At 58.2% G+C, this 14,358-nt stretch overlaps 1 protein-coding gene across 6 annotated transcripts in view; it reads left to right on the forward strand.

The window, feature by feature from the left end:
• HSPG2 (heparan sulfate proteoglycan 2) overlaps window positions 1–14,358 on the forward strand; it is a 108,246-nt gene that overhangs the window by 69,073 nt on the left and 24,815 nt on the right. For 3 of the 6 annotated variants that reach the window (XM_044938139.2, XM_044938140.2, XM_025278766.3), the window contains 21 exons: window positions 1,786–1,899; window positions 3,072–3,199; window positions 3,316–3,402; window positions 4,482–4,540; window positions 4,730–4,897; window positions 5,054–5,164; window positions 7,147–7,247; window positions 7,339–7,519; window positions 8,610–8,735; window positions 8,902–9,054; window positions 9,139–9,281; window positions 9,559–9,694; window positions 9,790–9,938; window positions 10,150–10,300; window positions 11,027–11,196; window positions 11,301–11,442; window positions 11,843–11,994; window positions 12,146–12,281; window positions 12,381–12,532; window positions 13,475–13,610; window positions 13,753–13,904. In XM_044938139.2, coding sequence (XP_044794074.2) covers window positions 1,786–1,899; window positions 3,072–3,199; window positions 3,316–3,402; window positions 4,482–4,540; window positions 4,730–4,897; window positions 5,054–5,164; window positions 7,147–7,247; window positions 7,339–7,519; window positions 8,610–8,735; window positions 8,902–9,054; window positions 9,139–9,281; window positions 9,559–9,694; window positions 9,790–9,938; window positions 10,150–10,300; window positions 11,027–11,196; window positions 11,301–11,442; window positions 11,843–11,994; window positions 12,146–12,281; window positions 12,381–12,532; window positions 13,475–13,610; window positions 13,753–13,904 — 2,847 coding nt within the window. The remainder of the gene's footprint in view (window positions 1–1,785; window positions 1,900–3,071; window positions 3,200–3,315; window positions 3,403–4,481; window positions 4,541–4,729; window positions 4,898–5,053; window positions 5,165–7,146; window positions 7,248–7,338; window positions 7,520–8,609; window positions 8,736–8,901; window positions 9,055–9,138; window positions 9,282–9,558; window positions 9,695–9,789; window positions 9,939–10,149; window positions 10,301–11,026; window positions 11,197–11,300; window positions 11,443–11,842; window positions 11,995–12,145; window positions 12,282–12,380; window positions 12,533–13,474; window positions 13,611–13,752; window positions 13,905–14,358) is intronic. The other 3 variants (XM_044938141.2, XM_044938142.2, XM_044938144.2) reach the window with 1 other exon arrangement.

Raw genomic sequence — 14,358 nt, forward strand, 5'->3', positions numbered from 1 at the left:
TCGCCCTCTCAGGGTGCTCACCAGAGACACAGAGACAAACGGAGACACCCAGAGTTAGCCCAAAGCAGAGCTTGGAGATGCCTCCTAGTGGCGAACAGCGTGGGATGGGAGTAGGCTTCTAGGCAGGAGGACAGAATACACAGAAGTGTCAGAAAGAGGAATGTGTGGGGACAGAGCCTGTGGTGCAGAAGGGTCACCCCTGGAAAGCTGGGGCGGGGGGCACTTCTTCAGGCCTGGAGTAAGGCTCCCCCAGCAGGAACTATTGCCAAGCTGCAGAGGGAACGCCAGGGTTGGAACTGGGCCCCAGGAAACTTCTCTGCTCACCGCGACTGAGATGGCTGGGGCCAGGGAGAGACAGGCAGCTCAACTGGGAGGGAAGGGGGCTGGGGAGTGGAAGGGAGGACAGGCGGTTGGAGGGACTCCAAGAACATCTACAGGGCTCTGCTGGAGACTGAACGCGAGGGCAGGGCCTGCGCTGACTGCTCACCCCTGAATCCCCAGGCACAGAGCGGGCAACCGCTTAACACTGGATGAGTGGGTGTGGAAGTGGGGAAGGGGGATCGCGGGAGGGGAGTGGGGAGGGCTGCGATGCCAGGTGGGCACCAGGGAGGTCAAACAGCCAGCTCCCCAGCCCAACTCAGGAAGTCCCGGTGAGAAGCCCGTGTCTCTACAGCTTTGTATCTGTGCACGTTTGCCGTGGCCACAGGAACGCTCACATCCAAGGAGATGAGCTTCACGTCCCTTGAAGTTATGAAACAACACTTTTTTTTTTTTGGTGAAGCAACACGTTTTGGAGAACTCCCGGAGAAGGCAGAATCCCTGGTGCACATTTTCCGCAATGAAACAAAACAGATTTATAAACATCCCTTTGAAATGGTCGGGGAGGGAGGGCCTGGAGAGATTTCAAAGAAGCGGCAGAGCGAATAGAAATTCATTGTTCTCAGAACCCCTGATTACTCACTTAGGATGTGTACAAACCTCCTTGGTTACATGGGTGCTGCCTCCTTCACTTATGGGGCAAAGGTAAACACAGTCATAAAAGTCTTCAAGGAGTCACCCCAACTCCAGGTCTTCTGAGCTCTCCTTTTTCCATGTAGGGGTTGTTTTTCAATAAAGATCCGGCTAGAAGAATTTTTAGGAACGAAGCCCTGGGGCCAGAAAGGGGTTCTGCATTGTTGTTCACTCACTCACTAAGTCGTGTCCAACTCTTTGTGACCCCATGGACTGCCTCACGCCAGGCCTCCCTGTCCTTCACCATCTCCCAGAGCCTGCTCAAACTCATGTGCATTGAGTCGGTGATGCCCTCCAACCATCTCATCCTCTGTCGCCCCCTTCTCCTCCTGCCCTCAATCTTTCCCAGCATCAAGGTCTTTTCCAATGAGTCAGTTTTTCGCATCAGGTGGCCAAAGTATGGGAGCTTCAGGTTCAGTCCTTCCAATGAACAGTTAGGATTAATTTCCTTTAGGATTAACTGGTTTGATCTCTTGGCTGTCCAAGGGACTCTCAAGAGTCCTCTCCATTAAGGATGAACTATTATTTCAGTATATCCATGACTGGAGATGCCAGACAGGACGGGGACAGACACTCCCAGCTCTCCAGAGCTCTCCAGAGCTGGGAGGAGGGGAGGGCCCCTGAGAGGGGATGCTGGGATGGGGAGCTGGGCCTGGACTCTGCCCTCCAAGAGCCAATGGGAGTCAAGGTGACTGAGGAGAGGAGTTCTGGGTCTACCGGCTGCAGGTGGGACCACCTTGGAGATGGAGACCAACGCTCCCCTCTGTCCCCTAGGACTGTGCCCCAGGCTACACGCGCACCGGGAGTGGACTCTACCTCGGCCACTGTGAGCTGTGTGAATGCAATGGCCACTCAGACCTGTGCCACCCGGAGACCGGGGCCTGCTCGGTAAGATGCACACAGGGCCAGGGCAGGGGGCCGCTTGGCTGGGGCTGGGTGGGGTATCAGGGCTGGCTGTGGGGTGGGAGGGCTTTGGTGTGTTTAGACGGACGTCCAGGGGCAAAGTCACAGGGCACATCCTATGGGGCAAAGTGCCTGGGCCAGCAGGTCTGAGGCACTGAGGAGTTGCAGACATGGTGGGGTGAACAGAGCTGTGGATTAGCACCCTTCTTTATAAAGAAAGCTTTAGAGGATTCCCTGGTGGCCCACTGCAGAGGGCATGGGCTCAGTCACTGGCCGGGGGACTGAGATCCTACAAGCCACGTGGTACAGCCCCAAATATCCAGAAAACAAGAGAACGCTGGTTCCTGTTATTTCCTATCACCAGTGTGACACATGTTTTCTGTAGAAGAATCAGACTGTAGAGATAACTTAAAAACAAAGTTAAAATTCCCTGAAATCCTACCATCTGGAGGTAATCACTGTCAACATTAGACTGTGGAGTTCTTTTTTCTGGGCAAATGTTTACACAGATTAATATACCTTTCGTTTTGCAAATAAGCCCAGGGTCACTGTGTTTCATGATCAACTTTTTTTCACTTCTTGACATCTTTCAATATTTCAATATTTTTTACACCTGAACTTTTCAGAGTGGTATATGTGTAGCCCTCCAGGCTAACGTGGTCAAGGACCAGGTGGTTGACAGAACCACCAACTAAATATTGAATGAGGATTATGCTACATTAATTTAAAAAAAATAGATCTTTTTGGAGGAAAACATAAAACACACACGCTTTTTTTACAATTAGTGCTTCTTTCCAAAACTCTGCCCCCATATACCCAAGTGGGTACTTTCCTGTGATATTACAGGTATTTAGATAGAAAAATGTAAGAAATGCAATCAATATCCTTTTTGATAGCTTTTTGGATGGAATTTCCTTTTTTAATTTTCTCAGTTCTTTTTTTTCTTGGTGCGTTTCCAGCATTGTGCTTTCAAAAACACCGCTGAGATGAATGGAACATCCTGTAGTGAATTCATTGTGCCCCTCCCTGACTATTTCTTTAAGATAAGCTCGAATGTGGAATTTCCAGATCAAGGGATTACCAAATCCCTTGGAGGGAGCCTGATTTGGGGTAAATTTTGCCAAATAGCAAGTGGCTGACACCCTTGCACCTTGCAGCAATGCCAGCACCACGCCGCCGGGGAGTTCTGTGAGCAGTGTGCCCCTGGCTACTACGGAGATGCCACGGCCGGAACGCCCGAGGACTGCCAGCCCTGCGCCTGCCCGCTGACCAACCCAGAGAACATGTGGGTGCCCCTGCTCAAGGCCTGAGGGAGCGGAGGGCGTTGCACTGACTCTTGGGGCGAAAGTGGGGGACGGGGGGGTGGGTGTGCCAGAGCCCGAGCTTCGCCTCCCACCGCAGGTTCTCCCGCACCTGTGAAAGCCTGGGAGCTGGAGGGTACCGCTGCACGGCCTGCGAACCCGGCTATACTGGCCAGTATTGTGAGCAGTAAGTTTGCTATAGGAGGGATGCAGGGAGCGGGGCATGGGGTAAACTCCTAGCTGAGAGTCCTGGATGATGTTGCTCAGAAAGGTCCCTACCAGGATCATGTCCCTCCCCTGCCCAAAACCCTGCCAAGATTCCCCGGTGCCCTTGGGACCAGCCCAAGCTCCTTAGGTAGTAGCCTTATCATTCACCAGGCTCATCCCACCTCTGACACCTAACTCTATACTCTAGCTGGGTGTCCCTTCTTGACTTCTTCTGTTCAGTTCTTTAGATGTGCTGTTTTTGCTCTTCATGGATCGTTCTCCATCCACATTCTGACCCCCGCCCCCATCCTGGCTAACTTCTGTTTGGCCTTCAAGGCTGACTGAGCTTTATTCCATTGTTCAGTGCGTTTTTATTGAGACTCTACTGTATGCCGTGCAGTGTAGAACATGTTGGGAACAAAGTGATGAGCAAAACAGATTCAGTCCCAACCCTTATAGAGTCTACTGCCTGTAATGAGAGACAAGACAGTGGGTAATCCTGCAAATAAATAGTTGCAAATGGGGATAAATTCTTTGCTGAGTACAGTCTGCTTCAAGGAAATAGAACAGCCCAGGAGTCTCGTCCTCTGGGAAGCATCCTGATTCTCAGGGCTGGGCAAGTGCCCCTCTCCCAACATGCCCCCCAGCCCCCATGCATGTCCCTCACTCTCATTTCTGTGGTTCCTTAAGAGCAGGGATTTTATCACGTTTGCTGTTGTGCATCCATAACCTTGCTTAGTTGTGTGTGTGTGTGTGTGTGTGTGTTAGTCGCTCAGTCGTGTCCGACTCTGCCACCACATGGACATAAATGTTTGTTGAATGAATATTTCCCTGAATCCAACCTGCTGACCTTCTCCCCGCACCACCCCCCCACCCCGCCCCAGTCCGCTTTCTCAGCTCACAGAGGCTCTGTACTGGGGCCGTTTTGGTCTCTGAAAATCCTTCCTGAGCTCTGAGTCTCCTCACCCTGTAGTGGGCAGAGAGCTGGCTCCCCAAGTCCACCAAGAGGCACTGGGTCCCCTGAGGCCCGACACAGCTTGTCCTTGTCCCTCCTTACAGGTGTGCCCCAGGATACGTGGGTAATCCCAATGTGCCAGGGGGCCGGTGCCTGCCGCAGGGTAAGTGGGACCATGGTCTTGGGTCAAAGGTGATGGGCAAGGCAGGAGACCCAGGGAGACTGAGAGATACTAGGTCTGGGGAACAGGTGGGGACAGGGTGTGCCAATCTTTGGGAGGGCAGGGAGATTTGAGACAGTGGTACCTGCTGGGGGCCTCCTGCCTGAGTGGCCTCCCCTGTCCCTCTCCCAGCAGACCAAGCCCCGCTGGTGGTGCAGGTCCATCCGACTCGGAGCGTAGTACCCCAAGGTGGCCCCCACTCCCTGCGGTGCCAGGTCAGTGGGAGCCCACCCCACTACTTCTACTGGTCTCGTGAAGATGGGCGGCCCTTGCCCAGCAGCACCCAGCAGCGACATCAAGGTACGCATGGCCCCAGGCCCCTCAGCCACCCTGGTGGAAGGGGAGACACAGGCCTGCGCCTACCCTACTGAGATCCTGTAGGGACCGACACCCAGGACTGGGTCGTAAAAGGTTGCATCTTCACTGATGAGCCCCCTCCCCCCACCTTGCCACCAGGCTCAGAGCTGCACTTCCCCAGCGTCCAGCCCTCGGATGCTGGAGTCTACATTTGTACCTGTCGGAATCTCCATCATGCCAACACCAGCCGGGCAGAGCTGCTGGTCACTGGTGAGTTCCTCGTCCCCTAACCCCAGCACTGCCTGTCCTGGGCCTGGCTGCACATTGCAGACCCAAGCCGCTGGTGCATTCATCTGCCAGAGGGGGACAGTGGTCTCCTGGATGAGGACACTGGCCAGAAAGATGGGAAGAGATGATGGTGTCAAGATGGTAGAACTGATACAGGCAGAGCTGGCAGGACTTGATACCCAGAGAGAGAAAAGTCTAGGAAGATGCCCAAGGGTCTGGATTCCAGCAGCTGGGCACACAGGGCACCATTTACCAAGATGAGAGAGGCTCCAACAGCAGAGTTTCTTCATTCGGGCTGCCCCAAAAGCAGAGACTGAGACAAAGATTTGTGTGCATGTAGTTTATTTGGGAAATGAAATGAAAGCGAGAAGAGAAGGTACCCAGGAAAGCGCATGTCATCACTGGGCACATTACCACCTAGAGCAGGTGTTGCTGAACACAGCTGGGGCAGCACCAGGGAACTCCAGAGTAAAGCCAGCTCCTTGGAGTTCCCCCCACTGTGCCCCAGCTCCCACCCACTGCTGCAGGGCCAAGGGAGCTGGGGTATGCGTGCACCAGCTCCCGTCAGTCACTGACTGGGGCCTGTTCCAGGAGCACTGAGGCTGCTGCATTCTGTCCCACCCTGTGGGCAGGCACAGTGACCTGAGGAAACCCTCCTGCAAAGAAACACAGCTGCTGCAGAGTTCAGGCAGGCGGGTGCAGAAGTGAGCACGCCAGGGCGTGTGCACGGGTTGCCGGCAACCCCTGCCACCAGCAGGTCCCAGGGAGCCACGAGTGTGGTTTTAGCCCTGTTAAAAGTTTGAGATGTTTGGGGAAACACTGAAGTGTGTACATGAGGTGGGCATTTTGGAGCTGTGAATCTGGAGCTCAGGAAAGAGGCCCTGGCCAGAGAAATGAATTTGGGAACTGTGGGTACAGGGGTGGGGCAGGATGAAGTCACCCAGGACAGAGCCCTGGGGAACCCCAACTTGAGCTTGTCAGATACAGGAGAGAGCAAGTGGGCACAGCCCACAGACAGGAGGAGGCTGGGGGAGGGGGTGGCTGGAAGTCAGGGGGGAAACGGCTTCCTGGAGAGTGGCCTGCTCGCCAGAAGCTCCCAGTAGGTCAGCTCCAGGCAGAGAAATAACCCTCGGAGTTGATGCTTTGACAGGAGTGGTTTGCAGTGAAGAGAAGGGGGAGAAACAGGATTGGAGTGGGGCAGAGAATGGATGGGGAGGCAGCCAGTGTAGACAACTGCTTCAAGAGTCTTGCCTTTGAACAGAGGACAAGAAGTAGGGCAGGAGCTGGGCAGTGGGGGGCGCATGTGGGGTCGGGGTCATTTTCAGATATGGGAAATTCTAGAACACATTTGTCTGTGGAGTGGGATGATCCCACGGGGAGGGAGCCAGAGAGGGCACGGTTGGGGGAGGGGGTCCTCAGGAGGGGCTCCAGCACTCAGGAAGGGGAGTGGAGGGTGGGCTGGAGGTGGGAAGAAGGCTCGTCCTTCAGAAACCAGGGAGGAGGGACGTGGGGAGATTGGGGATCGTGGAAAATTCCTGACTAGTCATTTCACTTCTCTCCAGAAGTTGAGCTGAAGCCACAGAAGTGGAAGGAGGACTCTGGAGGGTGGAGAAGTTGGGAGGAGGTGTGAAATGGTTGTTTAGGAGGATAGAAACTCATACCAGACAGAGGAACCCCGCTGGGGTGAAGTGCGAATTGTTAAGAGCTCGTTTGTGGACTATGATGATGAACCGGAGCCAAGGGGATCATGGTGTGATGCTCTCTGGCCACAGCCTGATGGGTGCTTGGTGCCTGCAGGGGAGACGGGAGATGGTGGGTTTGAGCCAGGAGGAGGGAGGGAGGTGTCAGGGAGTGGAATGGAAGCTAAGCCAGACTGGGGTGATGGAGAGAGAGAGAGGGAAAGTGGACCCAGGACAGGGGCCTGGCCAGCACCCAACTCCCCGGGCAAACTCCCGCCCCCGCAGAGGCTCCCGGCAAGCCTATCACAGTCACAGTGGAGGAGCAACGCAGCCAGAGCGTGCGCCCCGGGGCCGACGTCACCTTCATCTGCACGGCCAAGAGCAAGGTGGGCGGGGCAGGGAGTGGGCACTGGTGAGGGTCTGTCTCCTGGGGTCTCTGAGCCCCACGCCCATCTCCCTGGCCTCCCCTACCTGCAGTCTCCGGCTTATACCCTGGTGTGGACCCGCCTGCATAATGGGAAACTGCCAAGCCGAGCCATGGATTTCAACGGTATCCTGACCATTCGCAACGTACAGCCCAGTGACGCGGGCACCTACGTGTGCACCGGCTCCAATATGTTCGCCATGGACCAGGGCACAGCCACGCTGCACGTGCAAGGTACACCGTTCACGTCCATGCCTGACCCACCCGGCCCTGCCCCTTCCTCCACGCTGTCCAGGACCAGTGAGCGTCTCCATTCAGCTGACAGCTTCTGAACTGGAAGTACGGCAGGTCCTAGACTCAGAAGAAATGGGGTTGGGGGGTTAGACAAGCAGTATCTCTGCCCTCCCACCCTCCGTGTTCTGTGGGGAGACACTGAGTCTGGAAACAGTGGACAAATAACAGAATCACACCGGTGCTGGGATGTGAGTGGAGTGGAAGGAAAGCGAGGCTTGAGGTGGGCCTGAGCTGAGAGCTCTTCTACATGGGGTAGTCAGGGAGGGCCCCCTGGAGGAAGTGACATCTCAGCTTAGACCTGAAGGGAAGAGAAGGGGTTCAGCCGTGCAAGAGCTGACAGCGGAAGCAGCATGTGCAAGGGCCCTGAGGCAGGAGCGTGCTGTTTGAGGGAAGGCGGGGCCAGTGTGGAAGGGTGGGTGAGGAACTTGAAGATATGGGCAGAGGTGAGTGCATTCAGTGAGGTACAGCAGGGAATTCAGGTGTTTTTGTTCTGAAAGCCACGAACAGGCCATCAGTGGGCAAGTAACAAGATCCCATTGACATTTTTTTTTTTTTTTTGGCCGCGTGTGCAACTTGTGGGATCTTAGTTCCCTGACCAGGGATGGAACCCACACCCTCAGCAGTGAAAGGGAAGACTCCTAACCACTGGATTGCCAGAGAAGTGCCCCCCACCCTACCGCCAATGACATTTTTTTTTTTAACATTTTTTTGAAGTCTTTATTGAATTTGTTACAATATTGCTTCTGTTTTATGTTTGGGTGTTGGTTTTTTTGAGCCAAGAGGCATGTGGGGATCTTAGTTCCCCGACCGGGGATTGAACCCACAGCCTCAGCAGTGAAAGTGCAAAGTCCTAACCCCCGGACCGCCAGGGAAATCCCTCCCACTGACTGACAATGTAGAGACTCCCTCTGCCTGCTGTGTGGACAAATGGCCATGAAGGCCTGGAGTGGCAGCAAAGGGAGCAGCAAGGAGGCTGTTAGCACGGGTCCCTCCCCTCCCTGACCCCACATGCTGTCTCCTCACTCCTCAGCCTCGGCCGCCCCGTCCGCCCCCATGGTCTCCATCCACCCGCCGCAGCTCACAGTGCAGCCGGGCCAGACGGCCGAGTTCCGCTGCAGTGCCACGGGGCACCCCATGCCCAGCCTTGAGTGGACAGGTGAGGCCGTGGCGGGTACAACTGTCAGAGCCTGGCTCTCCTGGATGTGGGGGAGTGCCAGGGGGCGGGACACTAAGAGGTGGACCTCAACCTCTCGGCACACGGCGGTGGGGGGGCCCAGCAATGCCCATCCCAGCGGGTACTGAGCCCACCTCCCCGCCGTCAGGGGGCCCTGGTGGCCAGCTCCCTCAGAAAGCACAGGTGCATCGTGGCATCCTGCGCCTGCCAGCCGTTGAGGCCTCGGATCAAGGACAGTACCTGTGCCGCGCCCACAGCAGCGCCGGGCAGCACGTGGCCAGGGCCGTGCTCCACGTGCACGGTGAGAGAACTGGGCTGAGCGGGGAGGGCGGTGGGGGGGCCCTGGCAGCCCTGGGGAGGTGTTCTCACAGGGCTCTGTCTGCAGGGGGCAGCGGGCCCAGGGTCCAGGTGAGCCCAGAGAGGACCCAAGTTCACGAAGGCCGCACCGTCAGGCTGTACTGCAGGGCCGCGGGGGTGCCCAGTGCCACCATCACCTGGAGGAAGGAAGGGGGCAGCCTCCCCCCACAGGTGAGGGTACCTGCCCGGCCAGCTCAGCCGAGTCCCAGCACCTGCCCTCTGCCCCTCCCCTCTCCTCCTCCAGTTCCCTCCACTTCCAAGAGGTTGCCGTGCTCAAAATTCCCACTCCGGGTGTCCTCGCAGGGGGAAGCTGTCAGCCTCCTGCTTTGCTGCTTGGGTGCCCACCCGGGGCCCCGATCCCGTCTCTGAGCTGGCCTGTACGCCTCTGCCTGCCCTCCCTGGCCAGCCCACGCCAGGCTGCCTCTGACCCCTTCTCCTTGTGTGGCAGGCCCGCGCAGAGCGCACAGACATTGCCACGCTGCTCATCCCTGCCATCACGGCCGCCGACGCCGGCTTCTACCTCTGTGTGGCCACCAGCCCCGCGGGCACCGCCCAGGCCCGGATTCAAGTGGTCGTCCTTCCAGGTGCGGGGCCTCCAGGGGCTTGGAGGAGCTGGAGGGCCAGCCGGGGCTCCACCGAGGTTGCCTCACTCCCCCGCCAACCCCGCCTCCCATCTTAGGTGCCACCACCCCACCGGTCAGGATTGAGTCCTCCTCATCTTCTGTGACCGAAGGACAGACCCTGGACCTCAACTGCGTGGTGGCAGGGCTGGCCCACAGCCAGATCACGTGGTACAAGCGAGGGGGCAGCCTGCCTCCCCACGCCCAGGTACGAGGGTCCCTGAGCCCTGTGGTGGGAGCCTCCCGAGGAGTGGTCCATCACACCCCAGGAGGAGACACTCTGCATGAGCAGGGCCCACCCTTATTTCCCTCTCTCTGCAGCCCCCTTTGTGGGGCAGTCCTGGGCGGAGCCAGGCGCAGAGGGGATGGCGACCAGAGCCCCTCCCATCCTCACAAACCTCTGTCCTTACCTGGCCCAGGTGCACGGCTCCCGGCTGCGTCTGCCCCAGGTATCACCAGCCGATTCTGGAGAATATGTGTGCCGAGTGGAGAACGATTCAGGCCCCAAGGAGGCCTCCATCATCGTCTCTGTCCTCCACAGCCGCCATCCAGGCCCCGGCTACACCCCAGGTGAGGAGCCGGAGGGGCTGGGTGAGGGCTGAGCCCTCCGGCCTCCCCTGTATTCCCGAGGGTGGCGCCCCGGGGTCTCTTCGGTGCTATCCAGACAGGAAGAGGCGCTCCTGGCAGGCTCCAATCCCCTCCTTCCCTGCGAGGAGAGATGAGGGGTCTGAGGGTGGAGACAGGTTGACCTGACTTACAGAGACCCCCATGGGGAGGGTACTGTTTCCGGAATTCGTCAGGAAGCAGCAGTCAGGGTTGAGCTCTGAGCTGGGAGTCAGGTTGACCTGCGCTCAAGTCCCGGCAGTCCTGGTTCAACCAGCCTTGGACTGGTTATTGTACCTCTGGGGGCCTCAGTTTCCTCATGTGTGGAATGGGGACAGCATCCCCTAATGTACTGCGAATGCACAGCACACACTCTGAAGAAAGGGGCTGGGGAGTGATCGTTGGCATCCTGTGGCCCACCCCACCCCAGGGTGCTAAAGGACTCTGGTTCCCTGCGAGCCAGAGCAGCTTGTCACGGGTCAAGGTCTAGGTGGGCAGGCAAATGGGTCTGGAACGGCAGGATGAAGGTCAGAGAGGGGAAAAAAGGGTCCAGCTGGTCCTGCCAGTGTGGTCCCAGCCCCCAGGGCTCCCATCCGTCCTCCCGAGCTCAGGCCTGGTCAGACCCCAGGGCTGCAGGGTGGGAAGTGGGGAGCTCAGGAGCCCTGGCCACTGACCAGCTCCTCTGCGCCCCAGCTCCCGGTGGAGCCCCAGCTCCAGGCAGTACCCAGCCCATCCGCATCGAGCCCTCCTCCTCTCACGTGGCCGAAGGGCAGACGCTGGATCTGAACTGCGTGGTCCCCGGACAGGCCCACGCCCAGGTCACGTGGTACAAACGCGGCGGCAGCCTCCCCACCCGGCACCAGGTAAAGCAGCCCACCGCACCCCTCCCCCGGCCCAGGGCCAGCCTGCAGGAGGGGCTGGACGGAGCAGCTCCAGCCCCCTCCTGACCCTCCCTGGTTGCGTTCAGACCCATGGCTCGCTGCTGCGGCTGCACCAGGTGTCCCCAGCCGACTCGGGAGAGTATGTGTGCCGTGTGATCCTGGGCTCTGGGCCCCTCGAGACTTCCGTCCTAGTCTCCATCGAGGCCTCTGACGCCGGCACCATCCCCGGTGAGTGGACAGTCAGTGACAGGCTGGCAGGGGCCCAAGGGCCTTCCCGAGGGCTCGTGACCCCTGTTCCTGATGTGGAGATCAGGGCTGGGAGGCCCACGCCGGCGATGGCCACATAACCCGCCATCTTCGCATCGCTGTTCCATCTGGCCCACTCACACGCCTTCCCGCCCCTGCCTCTCTCCCAGCCTCAGTTATCCTCATCCCTCCCTCCCTCTTCCTCACACCCCTCTGCAAGCCTGGGCTCCTGCTCCAGCCCCCTCCCCAAGGCTGCTCCGCTGAGGACCTCGAGCCCAGGAGGCCTCTAACTCTAAACCCACCAGGCCGAGCCAGCTCTGGGGTGGGCAGTACTGGCCGTCTCCCCTGGGAAGCATCTACGACCCAGCCCCTCTCCCTGCAGCCCCGGGACCCGTCCCTCCCGTCAGGATCGAGTCCTCGTCCCCCACAGTGGCCGAGGGGCAGACCCTGGACCTGAACTGCGTGGTGGCAGGCCAAGCCCATGCCCCGGTCACGTGGTACAAACGTGGGGGCACCCTCCCTGCCCGGCACCAGGTACCCGGGGGCAGAAAGGTGGGAGGTGGCCGGCCAGGGCTACACAGCAGACCACAGGGCGCGGAGGGAGCTGAGCTCAGAGGAACAGGGTACGGGGCGCCCGCCGGGCTCTGGGAAGCCCCCGCTCACACCCCTGCCCACGTCTGTCCAGGCGCGTGGCTCCCGCTTGTACATCTCCCAGGCCTCCCCAGCGGACGCAGGCGAGTACGTCTGCAGGGCCAGCAACGGCGTAGAGGCCTCCATCACAGTCAGAGTCACCAAGACCCAGGGCGCCAGCTTCGCCTACCGTGAGTGGGGCCAGCCGGCCTGGGCCTGGAGGGAAAAGGGGGAAAGGCCGGGGCCGCTGCAGAGGCCTGGACTGACCGAGTGACCATCTCCTCCTCCAGCTCCTGGTGGCACCCAGCCCATCCGCATCGAGCCCTCTTCCTCCCATGTGGCCGAAGGGCAGACCCTGGATCTGAACTGTGTGGTCCCCGGGCAGCCCCACGCCCAGGTCACGTGGCACAAGCGCGGGGGCAGCCTGCCCGCCCGGCACCAGGTATGGGACTGGAGGATGGACAGGCCGAGAAGGGGATGGGAGGGAGACCCCTGGGGAGTGGAGGTCAGGGGTGGGAGAGCAGGAGGCTCCTCTGAGACGGAGAGGCCCTGGACCCCTCTGCACAGGTGTGTGATGCGATGCTCAGAGCCCAGACGCTGTGACCGGTCAGCCCAAGTGGAGTGTGACTGCTGCTTCCCCCACCTAGTCGTTTGGGCAAATCACTCAATCTCTCTGTAGCATATTTTCAGCATCTGTAAAACGGTAACGATCGCACCAACCTTACAGAATTATCTTAAGGATGAAGTGAACTAATTTGCACGCCAAGTGGTCAGAGTCTTGACTGAAAGTGCTGGGGCTGTTGTTACTCTCACGTCGGTAGCTGTTAGTATTGATATATTCTGTAGCATTTAGGATGCCACTGATTGTAAGATTCACTGTTACTTTATGTACCTCTGAGTTAAAAAAAGAAGAAGGAGAAAACCCTGCCGTTTGTAATTCGCTATTAGAGGCATATTGATTTCAGAGGCATTTAAAAGTGTGTCTAGGGAATTCCCTGGCTGTCCAGTGGTTAGGACTCTGTGTTTTCACTGCCAAGGGCCTGGTTTCAGTCCCTGGTTGGAGAGCTGGGATTCCATAGGCCACACAGTGACACCCAAAAATAATAATAAAGCAAAAGTAATATGCATGTTACCAGCTCCATCCTATTTTTTTTTTTTATTTTAAATGTGTCCAGAAGTTGATGGAGTGTGGTGTTAGTGTTTGCTCAGTTCCCCATGGCTTCTCCTGACCACCCCTGGTCCTGGGATGAGACAGCCACTTCTCCATCTCTGAGCAGAATGGAGTTAAAAGTCAGTTCTCAGGCTCAGAGTGAGGCAGGGCTGCAGGTGATCAGTGCGAGGGTCCCGAGAGGGCCCCCTCTGACCCCACCTCCATTCTGGCCAGACCCACGGCTCCCTGCTGAGACTGTACCAGGTGTCTCCGGCCGACTCGGGCGAGTACGTGTGCCGAGTGGTGGGCGGTTCAGTGCCCCTGGAGTCCTCTGTCCTGGTCAGCATTGAGCCTGCAGACTCTGTGCCTGGTGAGTGGTGGGGGTTCGGGGGGGAAGCTCCCCACTCCAGCAAAGGCAGGACCCCAGAAACCAGCAGACCCTACCTCCACTCACACCCTCCCCTCCCCGCCTCCTCCCAGCTGGGGATTCACTCTCTGCCCTCTGTCCCCAGCGCTGGGGGTCACCCCCCCGGTCCGGATCGAGTCATCTTCCTCACACGTGGCTGAAGGACAGACGCTGGATCTGAACTGCCTGGTTTCTGGGCAGCCCCACGCCCAGGTTACGTGGCACAAGCGTGGGGGCAGCCTTCCCTCCCGGCACCAGGTAGGAGGCAGGGAACTAAGGAGGAAGGGGGGCCTGAAGGACCCTCGAGACTGCGGAGTGAGGAGCTTTGAGTTCGGATATTGCTCTGCCATCTTGCCTGGCCAGTCCTTTGACTTCCCCAAGACTCAGTGTCCTCATCTGTCAAATGGGCTCACACTGCCTAGCTCACCTGCTCCATAGTGAAAGTGAAAGTTCAAGTCGCTCAGTCCTGTCCAACTATTTGCGACCCCATGGGCTTTATAGTCCATGGAATTCTCCAGGCCAGAATACTGGAGTGGGTAGTCTTTCCTTTCTCCAGGGGATCTTCCCAACCCAGGGATCGAACCCAGGGCTCCCACACTGCAGGCAGATTCTTTATCAGCTGAGCCACAAGGGAAGCCCAAGAATACTGGAGTGGGTAACCTATCCCTTCTCCAGCGGATCTTCCCAACCCAGGAATCAAACCGGGGTCTCC

This window comes from Bubalus bubalis, chromosome 2 (genome assembly GCF_019923935.1).
Source record: "Bubalus bubalis isolate 160015118507 breed Murrah chromosome 2, NDDB_SH_1, whole genome shotgun sequence".
In the NCBI taxonomy this organism is placed as follows: Eukaryota; Metazoa; Chordata; class Mammalia; order Artiodactyla; family Bovidae; genus Bubalus; species Bubalus bubalis.